Source organism: Corvus brachyrhynchos, unplaced genomic scaffold (assembly GCF_000691975.1).
Source record: "Corvus brachyrhynchos isolate BGI_N302 unplaced genomic scaffold, ASM69197v1 scaffold136, whole genome shotgun sequence".
Lineage (NCBI taxonomy): Eukaryota > Metazoa > Chordata > Aves > Passeriformes > Corvidae > Corvus > Corvus brachyrhynchos.
This window is the reverse complement of record NW_008239080.1, coordinates 4066053-4084064: the sequence shown is the minus strand read 5'-3', so window position 1 is coordinate 4084064 and position 18012 is coordinate 4066053. Positions and strand designations below refer to the sequence as shown.

The 18012-nt window shown below is 36.8% G+C and overlaps 1 protein-coding gene across 3 annotated transcripts in view; it reads right to left on the bottom strand.

The window, feature by feature from the left end:
- EYS (eyes shut homolog (Drosophila)) overlaps nucleotides 1-18012 on the bottom strand; it is an 859267-nt gene that overhangs the window by 267688 nt on the left and 573567 nt on the right. For all 3 annotated transcript variants that reach the window (XM_017739228.1, XM_017739229.1, XM_017739230.1), the window contains 2 exons: nucleotides 10272-10462; nucleotides 8473-8564 (listed from right to left, as the gene is read on the bottom strand). In XM_017739228.1, the coding sequence (XP_017594717.1) occupies nucleotides 8473-8564; nucleotides 10272-10462 (283 nt within the window). The remainder of the gene's footprint in view (nucleotides 1-8472; nucleotides 8565-10271; nucleotides 10463-18012) is intronic.

Genomic DNA, 18012 nt, shown 5'->3' with positions numbered 1-18012 from the left:
ATTTTAGCTTAGATAAAAATGTTTGCTTATGTTACCTTATGCTGCTGCGTTCAAATCACGTCATATATTCATCCATAGAGAGGAAAAGAAGTTCAGTAAAATATTTTTTTAAACCTACAGTGTTTGTTTTTCACTAAGCTTCCTTTGTGATAGCTAGTATATTTACTCTTTATTAATATGCATATATTGTATAAAATATATTGCATGTGAAAACCTGTGTTCTTAAAATCACTTTGATTATGAAATCAAAAAGCTCAGTACATTTAAGTGTATAAGAGGAAATACTGGATTGTGTGTACTCTATATGTTAGGTCTGCTTTCTTAAAACCAAAATCAGTTCAGAAATAGAATACTGTTACAGTCTATTAGTTTTTATAAGGAAAAAATATTTAAAATGTATTAAAAAAGTCAGTTGATGATGTTACTACTTTACTTTTAAAAATAGCAATCTGAGTTATTCTGGTAAGAAAATTTTTAATGTTCTGTGAAATTAATAACGTGAACAATAGAGTTAAGAACTATTGTATAGATCACATGGGATAGAATGGGATTTAAATACTCTTTAACAGAGAACCAGCTAAAGACCTGTCCTGAGGAAAAGCCTCCAGCAAATACATAAATGATGGAGACAATATCTCTAACAGATTAGTGATATACAGCAGTCAGTAAGAGAGACATGTTGTTTCTCTACTTTTTCTAATGAAGACAGACAAAGAAAGGCAATTTCTAGCAAGGTAAATGAATAATTTCTGAATCTAGAATTAAACTATACTTTTGTTTTTCACATAAAGACACTTCAAAGAACAGTAGAATCATTAGTTGTGGTACAGTAGTTCTACTATTGAAGTCTAAGATGTTCTCTTAAAAAAAATTCACACTAACTGATATTTTAAAAAATACCTAAGATTAATAGAAGATGACTGCAGTGATACACTGTACTTGTAACTTATTTCTGGTATTTGTGCACAAAAATGATCTTCAGCTACAGAAATCTATGCTTATTCACAAAGGAAACTGGGTATGTCTAAATTCACAGATGGTCTATCTCTTCCCTTAATAATTCTTCAGTAGCAGATATAATGAATGCATTCTCAGTATTCAACCTATGTATGGATCAGTTTGCTTTTCTGTGTTTTTTAGTGAGATCCTGTTATTCCTCTCTAGCATCTACAAAGTCATTGTTTCCACAGTGCTCTAAGCCATTAAAATGGCAGAACTATCATAGAATAATAGAAAGTTAGGTCTGGAAAAGACCTCTAAGATTACCAAGTCAAACCTTTAACCTAATATTGCAAAGTTATCACTAAACCATGTCCCTCGGTGCCACCTCTAAATATTTCAAACACCTCGACTGATGGTGACTCAACCACTTCTTTGGGCAGCCTTTTCCAATGCTTAACAACCAATCCTATGAAGAATATTTCCTAATATCCAAGCTAAACTTCCCCTGGTGCAGCTTGAGGCGATTTCCTCTTGTCTTGTTACTTGGAAGAAAGGACTGACCCCCACCTGGCTACAACCTCCTGTCAGGTAGTTATAGTGAGCAACATGGTCTCCCCTGAACCTCCTTTTCTTTCAGCTAAACAACCCCAGCTCCCTTAGCCACTACCTGAAATATTTGTGCTCCAGACCCTTCACCAGCTCCATTGCCCTTCTCTGGACACGCTCCAGCCCCTCAATATCCTTCATGTAGTGAGGGGCCCAGAACTGGATACACCAAGTACAGAGGGACAATCACTGTCCTTGTCCTGCTGGCCACACTATTGCTGATCCAGGCCAGGATGCCACTGGCCTTCTTGGCCACTTGGACACACTCTGGCTCATGTTCAGGCAGCACCCCCATGTCCTTTTCCTCTGGAAGGCTTTCCAGCCACCACAAGCCTGTAGCAAGGCCTGGGGTTGTTGTCACCAGCTCATGCCCAGGCTCATTAGGTTCTTGGAAAAAAGTATAATATAAACTGAAAACTGTTATTGATTGAACATTTATTCTTAAGAAGCACCATAATTTATTTTTAAACACTTGACCACCAAAAAGAAAAATACATTTAAATTATAAGGTATTTATGAGATAAAGTAAAAAATAAAATTAGTCCCAGGAGTGAATATTATTGTCTTGGTTCCCCCTCTACTTATCTGTGAAAGGATCAAGATCAAATTAACTTTCTCTAAATGTACTGTGCATGTTAGCAGAATGAACTGCAAAAACATTTATTCTGACTAGCAAAATTTCAAAACTTTTCCTCTGTTTAGTGTTTTTTGATTCTTATTTGGCTTCACTTTCACAGTTCATAAATCAGAATCTTCTTTGATTCTGTTGTTTCAATCCAGCACTACCATTTCTGTGGTAATGTCATGCTCTGCTAGTGGACAGTAAAAGTGTCACCATGTAACAGAAATCTTCAGCCTCTAGAAATTAGTTGCACACTTTTTGAGCTACTTGTGCCAAGAGTCAGTCTATGCTGTTACAAAGTCAGTATCTTTTTCTTTTCACAAGTATTTCATAATACCCTTTTTGGGGATATTGTTCACTTTTCCTGCTCACCTGAGTGATAGTTACCATAAGAATTTTATGTTAAATTTCTTTATCTTTGTCCAAAATCCCCAAGCCAAAATGAAAAAAAAATCCTTTCAATTTTCTTCATACTTCATGACCAACTCATTCCTATTTTCCACTTTACAAATCCAGGTCTTGACATCAGTATCGATGTTTCCAATGTTTTAATTATTTTCATTCTGTATTAAATGAAAAGGCCTCTATTTCTAAACTATATTCCCAAACCAGTTTGTTTTCATTGACTTAGCATCTCTGCAATGTATATTGGACATTAAGGAGCAGATATAACCTGCTTAGGACTTAAGATACAGTGAAATTTAGAAAATACAAAAGTCATTTTATTACCAGTGTTAATACATCATAAATAAATTGGACCAAGTATAAACCTGTACTTTTTCCAAGTAAGCTCCATTGATCTGGGAAAAGCTTCAGACCATATAAAAATTAGAAATTATTAGATAAGTCAGCACTTGTATTTCATTCACCCCTAGTTTTACACCAGGCACTTTAGGAGGGACTGAAAAAAAGACCAACACAACTGTGGCTAAGAAAATATGTTTGTGAGGACCCTGTCAATGGCCAGTTTAGAGGTCCAGAAACTTCCTAAACCTTTTGTATTGATAACAAATATAAAACAGACTTAACCCTGCTGTGTCCAAGTACCTTAACTTGTAGCTAATGCAAGTCCATTGACAGATTTCTTGGGAGAGGCCAAGAAAATGAAAAGACCCTGATTCTATTTTATATCAAGAATATATTTCCCACTGCATTTTATAAATATTGAATACACTTCTCTAATTAAGCAGCAGCAATTGCTAATAATATCTTTTGACTCACACTGGTTTTTGAGGATATGGCCCATTAAGTATGTTTTCATTAAGTAGAGTATGTGACATTTACATGGTGCATGAAACAAGAGATGAATGACTTCTTCACCCATATGCTGTTATGCTAAAAATGAAGGTCAGATTTCTGCACCTTTGTGATAAAATAAAAATAGGAATTTACAATAAAAGTGAAATAAAAAGAACAAAAGACAAACAAAACAGAGAAGCATCTGCAGGATTTGCTAACTACTTTATCATCTGCTTATCTTACCTGTCTGAAACCCTAGGGAAAATATGAGGTTTGTAGCATGTTGTGAAGGATTATAAATACAACATACTTTGCACCATATGGATTATCTCAGACCCCCATAAAAAGCTGTCAAAACCAAGCAATATACAAGCTCCTGAGTGAGCATATGTTGCATTACGGCATGATTAGAAAGATCTTTTTCTGACTAGAGGAATCAGAAAACTTTTACATCTAAAAAAGGAAGACAATCAATCATCAAAAGTCCTATAGGTAACTAGTGCAAACCTCAAATTACAAACAATAGGAGTCAAAGGAGAGGAATAAGACACTCAGAAAAGCAACTGCCAGATTTTGCAGTTAGTTTCTAAACTGATGGAGCACCCACACCAGATATTTAATCCTAATGATCTTGGACAATTAAAAAATTTCAAAGTGGATAGACTCATATTAAAGAAGTTGTACTCATGACATCTACTGCATAATCAATTTATAAGTGGACATATTTGCAAAAGCAATTGACAATTCTGATCTGAGACTAAAATGAAAGTAAGAATACTTTTCATGTAATTGAGGAAACTATTTTTATCAGTACTGAAATGGAGAATAGTGGACCAAGAAAAGGAAAATTTCTATATCGCTGCTGCAGTTTGGTTTGTTTCTGCAATTCATGTTATTTTATCAACTTGTTTTGATGACAAAGACTGAAGAAGAAACATCTTAAAGTAGTTAATGGAGGCAGTTTTATAAATGCTGGAATGAGAAGATTCTGGTTGAACAACCCCTGCATTGCCAGTAAGAAAACTCTATCCTCTCTACAAAACCAAACATGTAAACCTTCCAGTGCTTGAGTCTAACATCTCCTTCCCTTCAAAATATCCTGCAGTAATCTAGTCCCTGTGGAATATTGCCTATATCTATTTTTCACTGTAGCTCTTTCACTTCCCTGGAAACATTCTTAAGAAAACCAAAACAATAGTCAGAAATGTGAATGAAATATCTGCAATGAACTTTCATTAACAGACTTAGTACACAACTACAGTAGTTTACACGTAAAATGGAAGTCTCAGGCACTGCTCTGAAGCAAACCTTGGCTATGTGTTGCTTTTAGCAGCCAACGCCATAAATTAGACTAATCTGATGCAAAAAGTTATATCCTAACCCAAATTATCCAAGTTATGCCTGATTTTGATGCAAATACGGTCCTTATATTGTATCCAAATTTATTAAATTATTACAGTTTTTTTAGTCACAATATTCCATCATCATGTGCTTCAGCAATGCTGCTATTTTACTTTCAGCATGAATAGTGTGTTGAGCTATGAGAACTGGATAAAGGACATTGTCTGACAGTAATACGTGTGTTTATTTGCAAACATTAGACAGTGTGACATTTCTTTTATTCACATGATGAATTATTTCTGTGGGATAAAGGAAGAAGTAAAATTTTCTCCTGTAAGCAGAAAAGGAAGATCCTATCAGTAATTTTCACTGTATTTAAACTTGTATTAAACAACACTCACTTCTTTTAAGTCTACTTCTTTAATTTAATATGATATTGTAGAGGCAATATACTCTTTGAAGATGTCTTATCTTCAGTAGCTGAAATGCATTGCTTTTCCTGAATTGAAAAGACAAAACCCTTTCCATCACAGGATTACATCAAAAGAGCTCCAAACAATTAGGATTACATTAAATAGTAAGAATTAGCATTTTCTTTACAAAAAAAAAAAGTATTGTTATTACCTACAATGTCTGTTCATAATACTTAACATATGCACAACAAAGTCCCGTGTGCATATACACTGTTACAATATGCAGTATCTCCTATGTTCCCATTTAACTTTGCCAATTTCCCAGATACCATTGTTCAAAACTTAGCTTACTTATCTCACTGAAAATCAGTTCTGAGAAGATTAAATGTTTGCAAACCTCTAGAAAGTTGCTGAATAAGTTACAGAATTTTTTCACCAAAGTTATTTTAAGTTTTATTATGCTGTATTGAATTGAAAAGACAAAACCCTTTCCATCACAGGAAAACACTGCAGTTTATTAAATGAAATGGTAACTTTATAAAACAATTAACAGATATTTCAAGACTGACTCTATCAAACTTAACTGTCAACAATATATATTTAATTTTCAATAAAGGAAAAAAACATGTAAAGTATATATATCCAGGATACAGACTTTTTAATTATCTCAAGCACATGTGAAAATGCATGAGATGACAGTGAGAAGCAACTTCAAATCTTTCTGACATCTACATCACTAAGATTTTAAGTCTTAGAATTGTAGAATCACAGAATTGTTTAGGTTGGAAAAGATCTTTAAGACCATCAAGATCAACTGTTTAACCAGCACTGCCAAGTCCAACACTAAACCATGCCCCTAACTGCCGTATCTACATGACTTTTAAATACCTCCAGCAATGGTGACTCAGCCTCTTCCCTGTGCAGACTCTTTAAGTGTTTTACAACCCTTTCTGTGAAGATTTTTTTCCAAATGTCCAACCTAAACCTCCCCTGGTGCAACTTGAGGCCATTTCCTCTTGTCTGATTTCTTGTTAGCTGGGGGAACAGACTGATCCCCACCTCGCTATAGCCTCCTTTCAGGGAGTTGTAGGGAGCTATAAGCCCTTCAGCACTTTTCCTCCCAGCTAAATAGCCCCAGCTCCCTGAGCCACTTCTCATAAGACTCACCCAATTGGCCTTGGCCCATTTGATTCAGTCTGCCCAGATCCCTCTACAGAGACTTCTTACCCTCCAGCGAATCAACACTCCAACACGACTTGGTGTCATCTGCAGAATGTCATCTTAAAACAATGTCCAGAACTATTTCCAGTCTTCTAAAGCGAGTAGAATGATTAATTATTAATTGCTCAGTAACTAGCCTGAATCCCATAAACAGTACACATTGTGTGGCTCATTTCCTGAGCTGTCCTGAAATAATTTCCTGCAAATGAAAGAAGGCAACTCTTCCTTCCTTTCTTTTAAGCTCAAAAGGAAAAGCAAAATACAGAGATTAGGTTGGTTTTCTTCTGTCAGGGGCTATTGTCATGGGCTGATTTACAGACTCAAGTTATTTTCTGCTTGAAGGAGTAGGGGGAAAATGCATAGAATAAGTGCATTTGCATCATGGTAACTAGTGGATCTCTGAGGGATGAAAATGACATGGCAGTCTGAGTGCTTCAGTGCCAGGGAAAGGCTGTTTTTCATAAAGATTTCCACGTTACTGAGGGTTCAGGTACTTGTATTTTTGTTATCTTGAGGATCTTCTATCTTTCTTAAAATGAACAAAAAGGAATAACAATTGAATTCCAATGGATTTAAACTATCTAAGTAACTAGATATTTTATGTCTCCACCCCTTATCCTCTTTGTTTGTGTCACTTGAGATTTCTATGGAATCCTCTCTTAGTTGGACTAATGGACTCGCAGAGTACTTGAATATTTAGTCATATTGAATATTTAGTCTCTATTCATATAGAAGCTGCTTAACGATTTTGTCATCTTTAGATCTCTTCTCTAAAAATTATTTTCCAATTTACTTTCTCTATTTTGATATTGAGAGGGTGTCATAACCAGGAAATAAACATAACTCTGTATGTTATTAGATTTTAGAGAATCTCACTTTTATCAGTGTCACAGAGACTGCATTCTATTTCTTCCTGGTCACAGAGGAGCTTACAATTGCTTTTAACTTCCATTAGCATGGTTTGGTATATGGTGTTCCTTTCTGGGTGATAAGCACAACCACAGTGGATTACTGTCTTTTGCTCCTTGCATTAATTTGTGTAATGCTACTGAGTAGTCTGGACCTTGAGTGTGGTCTAACTTGCTGGAAAAAAAATATGATAGCAATGGTAGCTGAAATGCAGTAACAAATTGTGGTTCTTCTCACTGAGTACTCACTGCCGCATCTGAGGGATCAAGGTATAGTATAATGGATACACACTCCACTACATTTCCCATGGAAGGAAAGGGACACAGTGCTGCCCTGCAAAAGTTCTTCATTTAACAATATTTGGACAGATATAGCTATACAATTCCTATTCCATTAAAAGGTTTTTGTTCCTTCTGCATTCCTCCACAAACTTTTTAAGGACTAACTTAGTCCTGAGAGACAAGCAGACAGCTAGCTTATTTTCTTCTTGCTGGACAAGATGATTGGACCTACTTTAAGCTGCCTAATAGGAGCTAGGCACCGAGAGAGCTCACTAGGTGCCTAACTTTCCTATAAAGTGAACCCAAAACTTTCATTTTCACAGTCAAGGCTGCGGATTCTATGAGCACAAATCTTTGGTCATTAGATACGTTTATGTAAAAAACCATGGAAAGCCTACCACAGACCTCATTTTCTTTTCATTTTATTGTCCTTCAGTTGCAAGTATTGTTACTTCTACAGGAATTATATATCCTATTATTAGTTGCAAGTCAGTGACACCAATGAAACTCATGGTGCTGTTTCTGCCTATCTATTTATTTTCCAAGATTTTTCTATTAGTCACACTCTCATTGTTGGAAATTCAGCTATTTCCTAGGCTGAGTAGCTTGGACCTACTGCACAGCATCTTCCATGACTGAATGTTTATGTCTGCTACAGTAAATTATGTCAATGTGAATAAGTTTATTTCCACATCAGGGATGTGATGAGCACTGTCCAACTGTAGTTATAAACATTCTTTCCAAGGATAGTTGTGGCCCAGACTGCCATAAAATGATTTTACTCAACATGTTCAGGTATCACTCATACTTAATGAGATATAATATCTGTGGAATTTACTAACTGTTCAACCTATATGGTCTTTGAAACAATTATAAAAACAGTCAACAGTAAACTTACCTAATTTGCACATTATACCAGTGTCCATCGTCCACTCTAGCAGTGGTAGTGATGTTTTTGACTTCTGTGGCTTCATCACATAAATACTGGTACTATGGAGTGGGAGAAGGTTTTAATTACATTATTTCTAATAATTAAACAGTTGCAGCCTTAGAAACTTGAATTTTAAAATCATAAATTATTTCATAAAAACCTAAAGGATGTCATGTGTATCAAGAAAAGTTAATGTTTCATTAAAAGTGCTGGATAAGGAAGCCTATTGTACCAGAAATATAAAAGTACACATATATGCTTCCTAGCCTGCATGAAAATGCTTTAATCTTTGTGTATTGTATAATCAGATATTATGGGTCTGATTTGCAAAGAAGTTGACCATCTGCAACCCATCTGAAATTAACACTGGCCACGGGTGAATTTTACTTACCATTTTATGGTTTCCTTGCACTTACAAACACGTAATGTAGTGTGCAGGCTTGAGCATTTTGGAGCACCATTTAATTTTCTGTGCTAATGTGAACAAGCACTTGATTTCATGGTTTGTGTCCTTGTAATTGTAGCATGATTGTGAGCTTAGAACCATTTGTTCATTGGGCTTTAAATCTACATTTAATTGACCAGCTTTGTGAATGATTAAGTGAATTCAATTAGTTTTAACATGGCACACTGGGATCTCTGAATAGATTTGTGTCAATTAAAGTACTTTCATATTTTATGGTGCTTATGATATGTTAGAAAAATATTTTTCTGCATCATTACTTTACCATGAATACAAGTAAGATGAACTTAAAGCCATCAGCATTTTCTAAACCCTGGCCTTCCTGCCCGTGACTAATCTCATTTTTTCTGGACAAAGATAGTCACAGTATAATAAAAGACAAAAAAATCACAATATAACAAAATAAAGTAAAAGGTAATTTTCTTATTTTTCTGTTTATCTTCAGTTTATATATCTGTTTAGTATGGTCATGGTCTTTAAACATAAAGGAAAATATAATACAAATATGCTGTTTCTAACAGACATTTCATAGTTCTTACAGAAGAATATAATTACAGGTACTTTGGGAAATTTTTAGCAGGAAAGTGGGAGATCTGCTATAAGAAAAGTAACTTTTCTTTTAATATCTTTTTACAGCCTCTTTGGTATCTGCCTATCTCTTCATAAAGCTCATTATCTCTTCCTCAGAAAAGATGGAATAATTTGCGAAAGGTAAAGATATACTATGATACACATTTTACTCCTTTAAGTCTATAAACAAATATACTCCTAGTTAGTCTGTCCAAAAAGCCAAAGAAATGTTTTGGCCTTTTTTTTCTGATCCCGTGGGACTGTGATGTAAATAATAGATTAAGTAAAAGGTTTCTACTCAGAGATACATGGTAACAAAGATACCCTCTATTCCCTAACATGGTAACTTTTCCTATGACAATTCACTGAATTCCACAGCCTTTCTGTAGTGGTTTGGTTTTATGACAATTTTAATGAAGTTCCACGTGCGGAAGTTCAGTTAGTTTAGGTATAAAATGCAGTAACGTAATTTATACCACATGGAAAGACAAAACCTACATTCTTTATTTGTGTGTCTTAATGTGTACTCTTGTGAGTCATATTGATCATATTAACCAAGAATTGGACATGACAGATAGCAAGTTTGACAACTGTTTTCCTTAAAATACTGAAGATGTCAAGAATCTCTGTAGTTTTACTATATTCTACAGTAAGAAAAGGAAAAAGTACTAAAATTTTTACAGATTCTAACTTTTATTTACTTCTCCTTCAGTGGGAGATTTTGATGCCTTACCTGCAAAGTACCATTATTGATGACAAGCTGAATTAAAAAATGTCGTATTGTTTCTGGGCTCTGTTCAATATTTAGGAGAAGTCCGTGAGGATTATAGGTCTTAAATTCCAGCTGGATGAAGTTTTCCATGTTCAAATGTAAACCTTGAAATTCCAGGTAAGAATCACCATAGTAGCGAGCATAACTAAAATCTGTGAATAGAATTTTGAGATGTGTAAGGATATAAGCACATTTTTCTTCTTCACACACTGCTTTCTTTTTCTGGTAGGGGTAGCAAAGATATAAGATAATTTTTTACATCCATCAAGGATTCAGATATGAGTCAGAAAACAGATGTTTTCTTCTGTCAAAGGTTAACACTTAGTTGATAAAACTAGACACAAAAGTTTTAGTCAAATTCTATTAAGCAGGCATATAAATCAATGCATTTGTAGCTAGGCTACAAAGATGAAAGCACTTGGTACATATCTACCAGCTTTGGCTCAACATTTTTTTCAACGTTAGGTTTTTTAACCAAACCTAGATGCAAGAATGAATGAGTTTGAAGTCTTTACAGAAACCACACAGTATGGAAAGGAAGGAAGACATTCTACAACCTAATTATGAAATTGGCATCCTAATAAATATGTCAAATATTTTGTGGTGCTAGGATGAAAGCTGAAAATTTCCTTTGTGACTACATCTAGTTTGTCTGATTTATCTGGAAACCTTTTAACATTCAGCACCCTGTGCAATACCTGGCAAGGGCAGATGCAGCTCTTATTTAAATAGAAAAGATATGTGAATACATGGCCTCAAGCCTATCAGATGACATATGACTGCACTTAAAAGGAGCTTCTTTGTATTTTTTATTTCTTCCTATCCCATTCTTTCTTCTCATCTTTCCCCTCCCCTCCCCTCCCCTTCCTGCCTTTCTCCTCTCTTTTCTCCTCTCCCCTCCTTTCTCCTCTCCTTTCTCCTCTCCCCTCCTTTCTCCTCTCCTCTCTCCTCTCCTCTCCTCTCCTCCCCCTCCTCTTCTCTCCTCTAATTTATATTTGCTCCTTTTCTTTTTTCCTATTTTCTTTCTTTCCATTTTCTTCCTTTCTTTTCCTTTCTTTGTTTCTTATTCCCTCTCTTTTCTCTCTTCTCCATTTTTTGCTGCCTTTCCTTCCTGTTATTTTTTTTCCTTCTTTTTCTTTCCCTTCCCATCCTTTTCTTTCTCTTTCCCTTATTGTGTTTTTACAAGGGAAGAGTATTCAACATGCACATGGGTACCTATTAATACACAACTGCACTCTTGCATTTTGGTTTTTTCACTTGCCAGTATTTAAACTGAGAGCACTACATTTATCTGCTTATAAGGACTTAAAAATGTGGGTCCTCTTCCATACATGTAACATGAGGAGTTAAGTATTTTGATTTTTGTAGAAGCAGGTATATGCTTTCATCTCACAGCATATAATTATCTGTTTGATCAGCTTCATGAAACTGATAAAAATGTAAAGAAATATTAACAATTCACCCACCTTGTGAAAAATGTTGGTGCAACAATATGAACCTGGACACAATACACAACACATAAGTGAATTATTCCATTTCACTTTGATCAAATTTCACTGAATCCTCCCTACAGGGGTTTAGAGTATCTCTGAAGGTCACAGATTTTTATTTATTATTTATTCTCTTTTTATTTTCCAAAATGGGTAAAATTTTAATCTGTTGTGACAACAACTCCAATAGCAAATACCTCACTATATATGCTTAAATTCTGAACAAAAATTGTTACAGCGGGGATTACTGTAACAAGTATATTTCCAACCAGGAGTCCCGTGGAAAGCGAAGTATATATGGACAGATTCGTGGTAGACGTTTCAGAGATGTTTATTTCTCCAGCCGCATGGCCGGGGCTCTGCTCAGGAACTCCCCAGTCACGGGACCCGAGGGTCCTTGGACCCACCAGGGAACCCAAACCAACCAATGGGGAATGAGGCTGACCAGGGGCAACGAAACCCCGTGTCTCCTCCCCAGGGCCCCTCTCCCAGGGCTCCATGGCAGGGGAGAGGGACCCCAACAAGAAATGATACTGGGATAAAACAAAAATTATTGATGTTGAACTTTTGTACATCAGTGTAAGAGTATGCTGAATTTTATCCTTTCATAACTTTGCATAAACCTATTTACAAAGAGTCACCGTGGTCAAATCTCAAACACAGATCTTAAGAAATTTTTACTACTATATAAGAATCAGCAACATATGCATACACACAACACACAGTAAAATAGACCAAAAATTTCAAGCAATACCAATCAATAACCAGTACTGCAATAAAAGAGATTTTACAATTTTAAATATATCTAATTATTAAAAGTTCTGTTTTGAACTATAAGTCTGTAGGTGTAAATTTCAGAAAATTTAATTTAAAAAATTTGCACAGAAAGTTTTTTACATTTTATAGACAGGACAATTTCTCTAAGAAAAGGCTTTAGTGAACTATTGCCAATCCCTAACCCTTGTTTGTTTTCCTTCCTGAGCTAGTCACTGAGCTCTAAATCTTTCTCTCATCCTGTTTGCCCTGAATTGCTCCTGAATAGGTTTTGCTTATCCCAAGGAACCAATCAGTCATCCCCACACTCCTGAAATACTGATATCTAACCATCTCTTTTTCTTGATCCACTTAGGAGATCAGCCTGGCTAAAAGACAGCAAAGTTGCACAGAATATCCCCTTCCTGCAGTCCTAAATCCTTCTGCTACCTTCCCAATATTTTGGAGGTGGATTGTTTTTATTGTTGGGTTGTTTTTCTTTCCCACGTTGTTCAGCATATAATAAAGTTGACATGAGAGAACAGGTCAAAACTATGTCAGTTCTTCAGAGCTTTGCTAACATAAGGCACCTGAGACTCTGGATCTCACAGAAGAGTAAAATCTGTAATCATGAGGAGAAAAAAAAGGTAGGTGCAGGAACAGTTTATTCATGATTCCTGAAACTTTAATTTAACTCTGGTAATTGAGGTCAGACTGAATTATCTACTAAAATTCAAGGAAGACCACAGGCTAGTGGCATCTACCTTTAGCTCTCTGTATGTAATTGTAGCAAGCACACAGAGCACTGCAGACAAAACTTGTTACTTTATTCTGACTGACATTCATTTCTTTTTATCTTCAAATGGCAACAAGTGATGATGCCTTGCAAGAAAATACACTCCACTAGTCCATGGATTTGAGTCCAGTTTGGGTTCATCTGGGAAATACAATTGTGCTGCTAAACAGAAAACTTTTTAAACAAATCATCTGCAGTAAAATTGCTGCAATTGTCTTGTGTCCACAAATATGGAAAGAGTTAATGAGAGAAAGCACTGAAGAATATCTAGCAGGCTCCAGGTTTCTGTAAAACCCATAAAAACATTCTACTTGAATAACAAATAGGCTATCTACCTTCCCACAACAGCTATTAACATAAACCACTGGTGTGGTTTTACCTATTAAGATTCTCACATTGTTTGTAACAGTACACAATCTCATTTTATAGAACATAAGCTTTGCTTATAATCCTTCTATTGCACTTGGAGGCAGTTTTCTCATTTGACCTCTAGAGTTGGCTTCCTAGATTGCTTTGTGTCCTAAAGGAGAGTAGTCATCATCCAAGCCTTTAGAACAAAAAAAAAAAAGGAAAAATTGAAACTGTATCTTATCTTTCTCTAAGAATGCCTAACAACTGATTTCCTAAGAAACAGGCAAGCCCTTTGGCCTATAAAATCCTCTCAGCTTTAGCTTGCTCCCCTGTGTACATACAGCTCTCCATGGTTTGGTGTTTACTAGACTTCATATTAATATCAGAATGTTAAAAGGTTTGAGATTCAGCTGTAATGGTAAGCAGATACACAGGCAGGTCTGCAACCCAGCTGATAGGCAATCTTCATTAACTTTTGCCACTCCCTACTGATTTTCTCTATTCCAACAGGTATCAGCTGCATCAGCTTCAAAATGGAGGCCTGAAAGTGTAAAATTTTTTGAGAGCTGCACAATTGAGTCTTGGTTTTTAAAGGCAGATAGAGAGATAATAAAAACGTTTAATATGTTCAGGAGCATGTGCTCCTGATGGTTTTGTCTCCATATATTTCTGTGTCTAATGCACCCCCTGTAGTTTGCATGGACTCAGACACAAAGAGGACTATAATAATGCTCTCCTTCTTTCTTCTGCTATTCTTTTTTGTTATGTTACACCTTGGAACAAATTCATCCTGCTAAAGCTATTGGTGTTCCCCTTTTCATGGACATATATTTCACATCTTTTGTTATTTTTTTTAAATTAGAACTATCTTACAACATTCAAAGAGAAGTCATTGTTGCCTATGGAAAGGACCTGTCATGAAAAATCAGAACAATGAATTTGCTATTTGAAATTTGTATTTATTTTTATTAAGAAGGAACACATTTCTTAACAGTGTAAGACTGTGGTCATAAAAACCACTTATGTTTGTTTAAAACTGGATAATGTCAAAAGACAAAAAAATTAGAGAAGCAAAACAAGAAAGTCAGAGCAAGGACTGTTTCACAGGGCTGTCTAAAGACCCCTTGAGCCCAACAGCTGACTTCCAACAGCTGCCCATGGCACAGCCTTACACAAACAGCATGCAAGGAGCAGTGCTTCCCCTGGGACAGCCTGTCAGCTTCCAGGGGAAAAACTGCCATGGTTTCCTCAGCCAGGGTATGCTCATGGCCCATCACACTGGGCATCCAGCCCTGCTACCACCTGCTGTGATCCTGGCTGGCAGGACCCAGTGTCCTGGCCCTCCAGTGGCCACGCCATCAGCTGCTCTGTGCTCCACAGTTCCCTCCCCCCCTCTCTGCTGCTTGTGGTGAGGTCTCTCTATGTGCTCTGGCAGCACCTCTGTGTTGTCTGGTGGGGAAGTTGTCGGGACAGACAAGGGAGCTGCCACCATCATGGAAAATTTTGCACAAACACGTGTGGAGAAGAAGCTGAGCCGGACAGAGAAAGGGAGTAGGAATGGCCAGAGGCCATGTTCCCACAGGTAGGGGTGGGCGGGCTGTTGAGACAGGAGAGGCTGGAAACTTGTGATTGACCAGTAGACATGCAGCTGCTCAGGACATTGCTGAAGGCAAATAAGATTCTTCAGGAGCCAGCTCAGCCCAGACCTAGTATCTGCAGAAGGGGCTAAAGAGAAGTGACACCATTACTGAAGACTCCCTTCTGCGAGATATGGAGTCACCAATACATTAGTTGTGGGAGACTGGAGGAGATTGTTGGCTTGAAACACTTCAGGCACTTGTATGGGGAAAGGAACAAGCCAAGTCTTGCCCTGGAGAGGTGATGTCCTGCTCCACACACCCCACACCCCCAGGGCCTGTATACCAGCCCCACAGCGGGGTCAAGCCCTGGCATATGGGAGGCAATGCTCCACACTGTGACCGTGGAGCCTCTAACCCAGGTCCTGAGTGGCCAAATGACCAGAAGTCTCACCTGGGGGAGGGTCCAGAAAAGCTAATGGGTGCATAAGACAGAGCATGAGGTACACACAGGTATTGACCTTACCTCCTTGTGGACTTTCTTTCAGGTGAACACAAGTGGAACCAGGAGTGGTGGCTATATTTGTTCTTCTCTATATCTCTTCTCTCTTTCTTCCAATTCCTTCTTCTCAAAGTTTGAGTAACTTAAAGTCAGATGGGTTGGTTTGCTAAGTTGAATGAGCTTAGAGTTTGCTAAAATAATGCTTTGTGAAATGCTTTATGTTGATTTAATGTTGCTCTAAACTTTCGCCAAAGTTCCCAGGTTTTCTGAAGTTTACCAGTAAAGTTTTTATTTGTTTGCCCTCTTGAGAATATCTTGTCAGTGTTTCTCCCTTGCACCTAACTCAAGTTGCAAAAAATCATCTTAAATCCTTTTAAGAGATTCATTGAGCAAGCTCTGGGGCCTTACACCAATCCAACCTGATGTTCTCAGAGGCTTGTCTGCCAGCTTGGCTGTCTGTCAGGGCCAGGATCTGGGATTCTACACAGGGACCAGCAGGCTTGCCCAGCTCACAGGTGGTTAACCCTTGTTACTCTTCCCTGTGGTTATCAACAACACTGCAAAGGTTAGCCCAAAGCACTAAGAGTGACTGCAGAGTTCTAGGTGTTGGAGGAAGGCATGTGGGGCCCTCAGTTGTGCCATCAAGGGGGAAAGTCTTATAAGGAGTTTATTGAACCTCCAGTCAGGCTCTTTGTAGATATTAATAACAGAGGGAAAAGAGAAAATATTGTTAAACTGAAACAGGTATCTTGGTATCCTAACTACAAAGAATTCATCTCCCTATTTTTAATTTTTTTGAAATTTCACCGAATATAAAAGCAGGGTTAAAGGGTGATATTAGTCATATGATGGTTTTCGTTACCACTTTTAGAAACTTCTGTTTCAGGAGGTAGGACTGGGGTTTGTTTTTTTTCACTCTCAATGTACTGAAAGTACCTCAGCTTTCATTCTCCTTACATTTGTTTTCTCTCAAAAAATCTAATTTCTTTAAAGGTTCTTATTTAATACGTCATGTTAATCACTCTCTTTTGCATTCTCAAATAAGGTCACTCTTACCAGCAAATCCTGAAGAACAGCCACAGCAACATAATCCATGAGTTTTATTCTTTACTCCCTTAAACACAATAATCCACTTAATATTTGTAACCACCATTTAAAAGGCTTTAACTTATTTTCAAATGAGTCTCATTTAATTCCATACATTTCATTTAGTCTTTTCAGCTGAAACACCTTAAAGGCAGAGCAGAACAATGTTCTCCAACCATTATTTCTATTTACAGTTGCAAAGCTATTTTACTGAGATGTGCTTCACCTTTGGTTCCGCATAACAAACCCACAGTTACAGTGAACCCATGTTTTATGCTGTCACAGAAGTCTGTGCTGCATGACTAGCAGGGAATTATAGTTATGTTTTTCTCTCAAAGTTGAACTGTTCTCTAATGTGGCGTGTTAGACAACAATAAAATGTGGTTAACATCCAGAACTGTTGCCAGTGCAGCCCACAAGTAGCTTTCAAGCAAAGAAAAACAACAGTTATGAATAAATGCTCTTTACTGTTACTTTTTCATGCTTACACAGAGCCACAGATTTGAGTAGACTGTGAAATTCTTCTGAAAGGAAAACATGACTGTTTTAGAGCTCCTATTATTTCACAATATCTTCACTTCTAGCCTAAAGATACACATATACACATGCACAAACACATACATAGAATTCAGGTGCCTTAAAGGTATGGACCATCAAACCCTAAATCCCAGGAATCTCCTTCTATTTTCCTGAAATTCTTGTGTCTTACCTTTCCTCACACATGCTTCAGTCATGTCTGTTGATCCAAGTTTTGATTCTTAACTCCTACATGTCCAACAGCCAGTCTGCAATGCTGTTGGTAGTGAGGTCTATACTCACCTTCCCTACTCACTCCATGAAGGGGACAGGAGGCTGCATTTTCTATTAATTTTCTGTTTTCCCCTCATTCTGTTCAAGAGTTACAGTTGGAAACAACAAGAAAACTATACAGATAATATTTTCTTACACAATGAAGTTTTCAGATTTTTTTAAAATAAAAATGCTGATTGCGAAGAACTGAAAATATCCTCCTTGAACTCAAGGAAAAGGGGGGCAGAGTCTCCTAGCAATAATCCATTTAAATTATAGGAGGCACCTGGAATGCAATTAGTGCAGGAAATTGTTTTATTATGGACAGAAAGCTATTAATAGTTTCTAAAGCAGGATT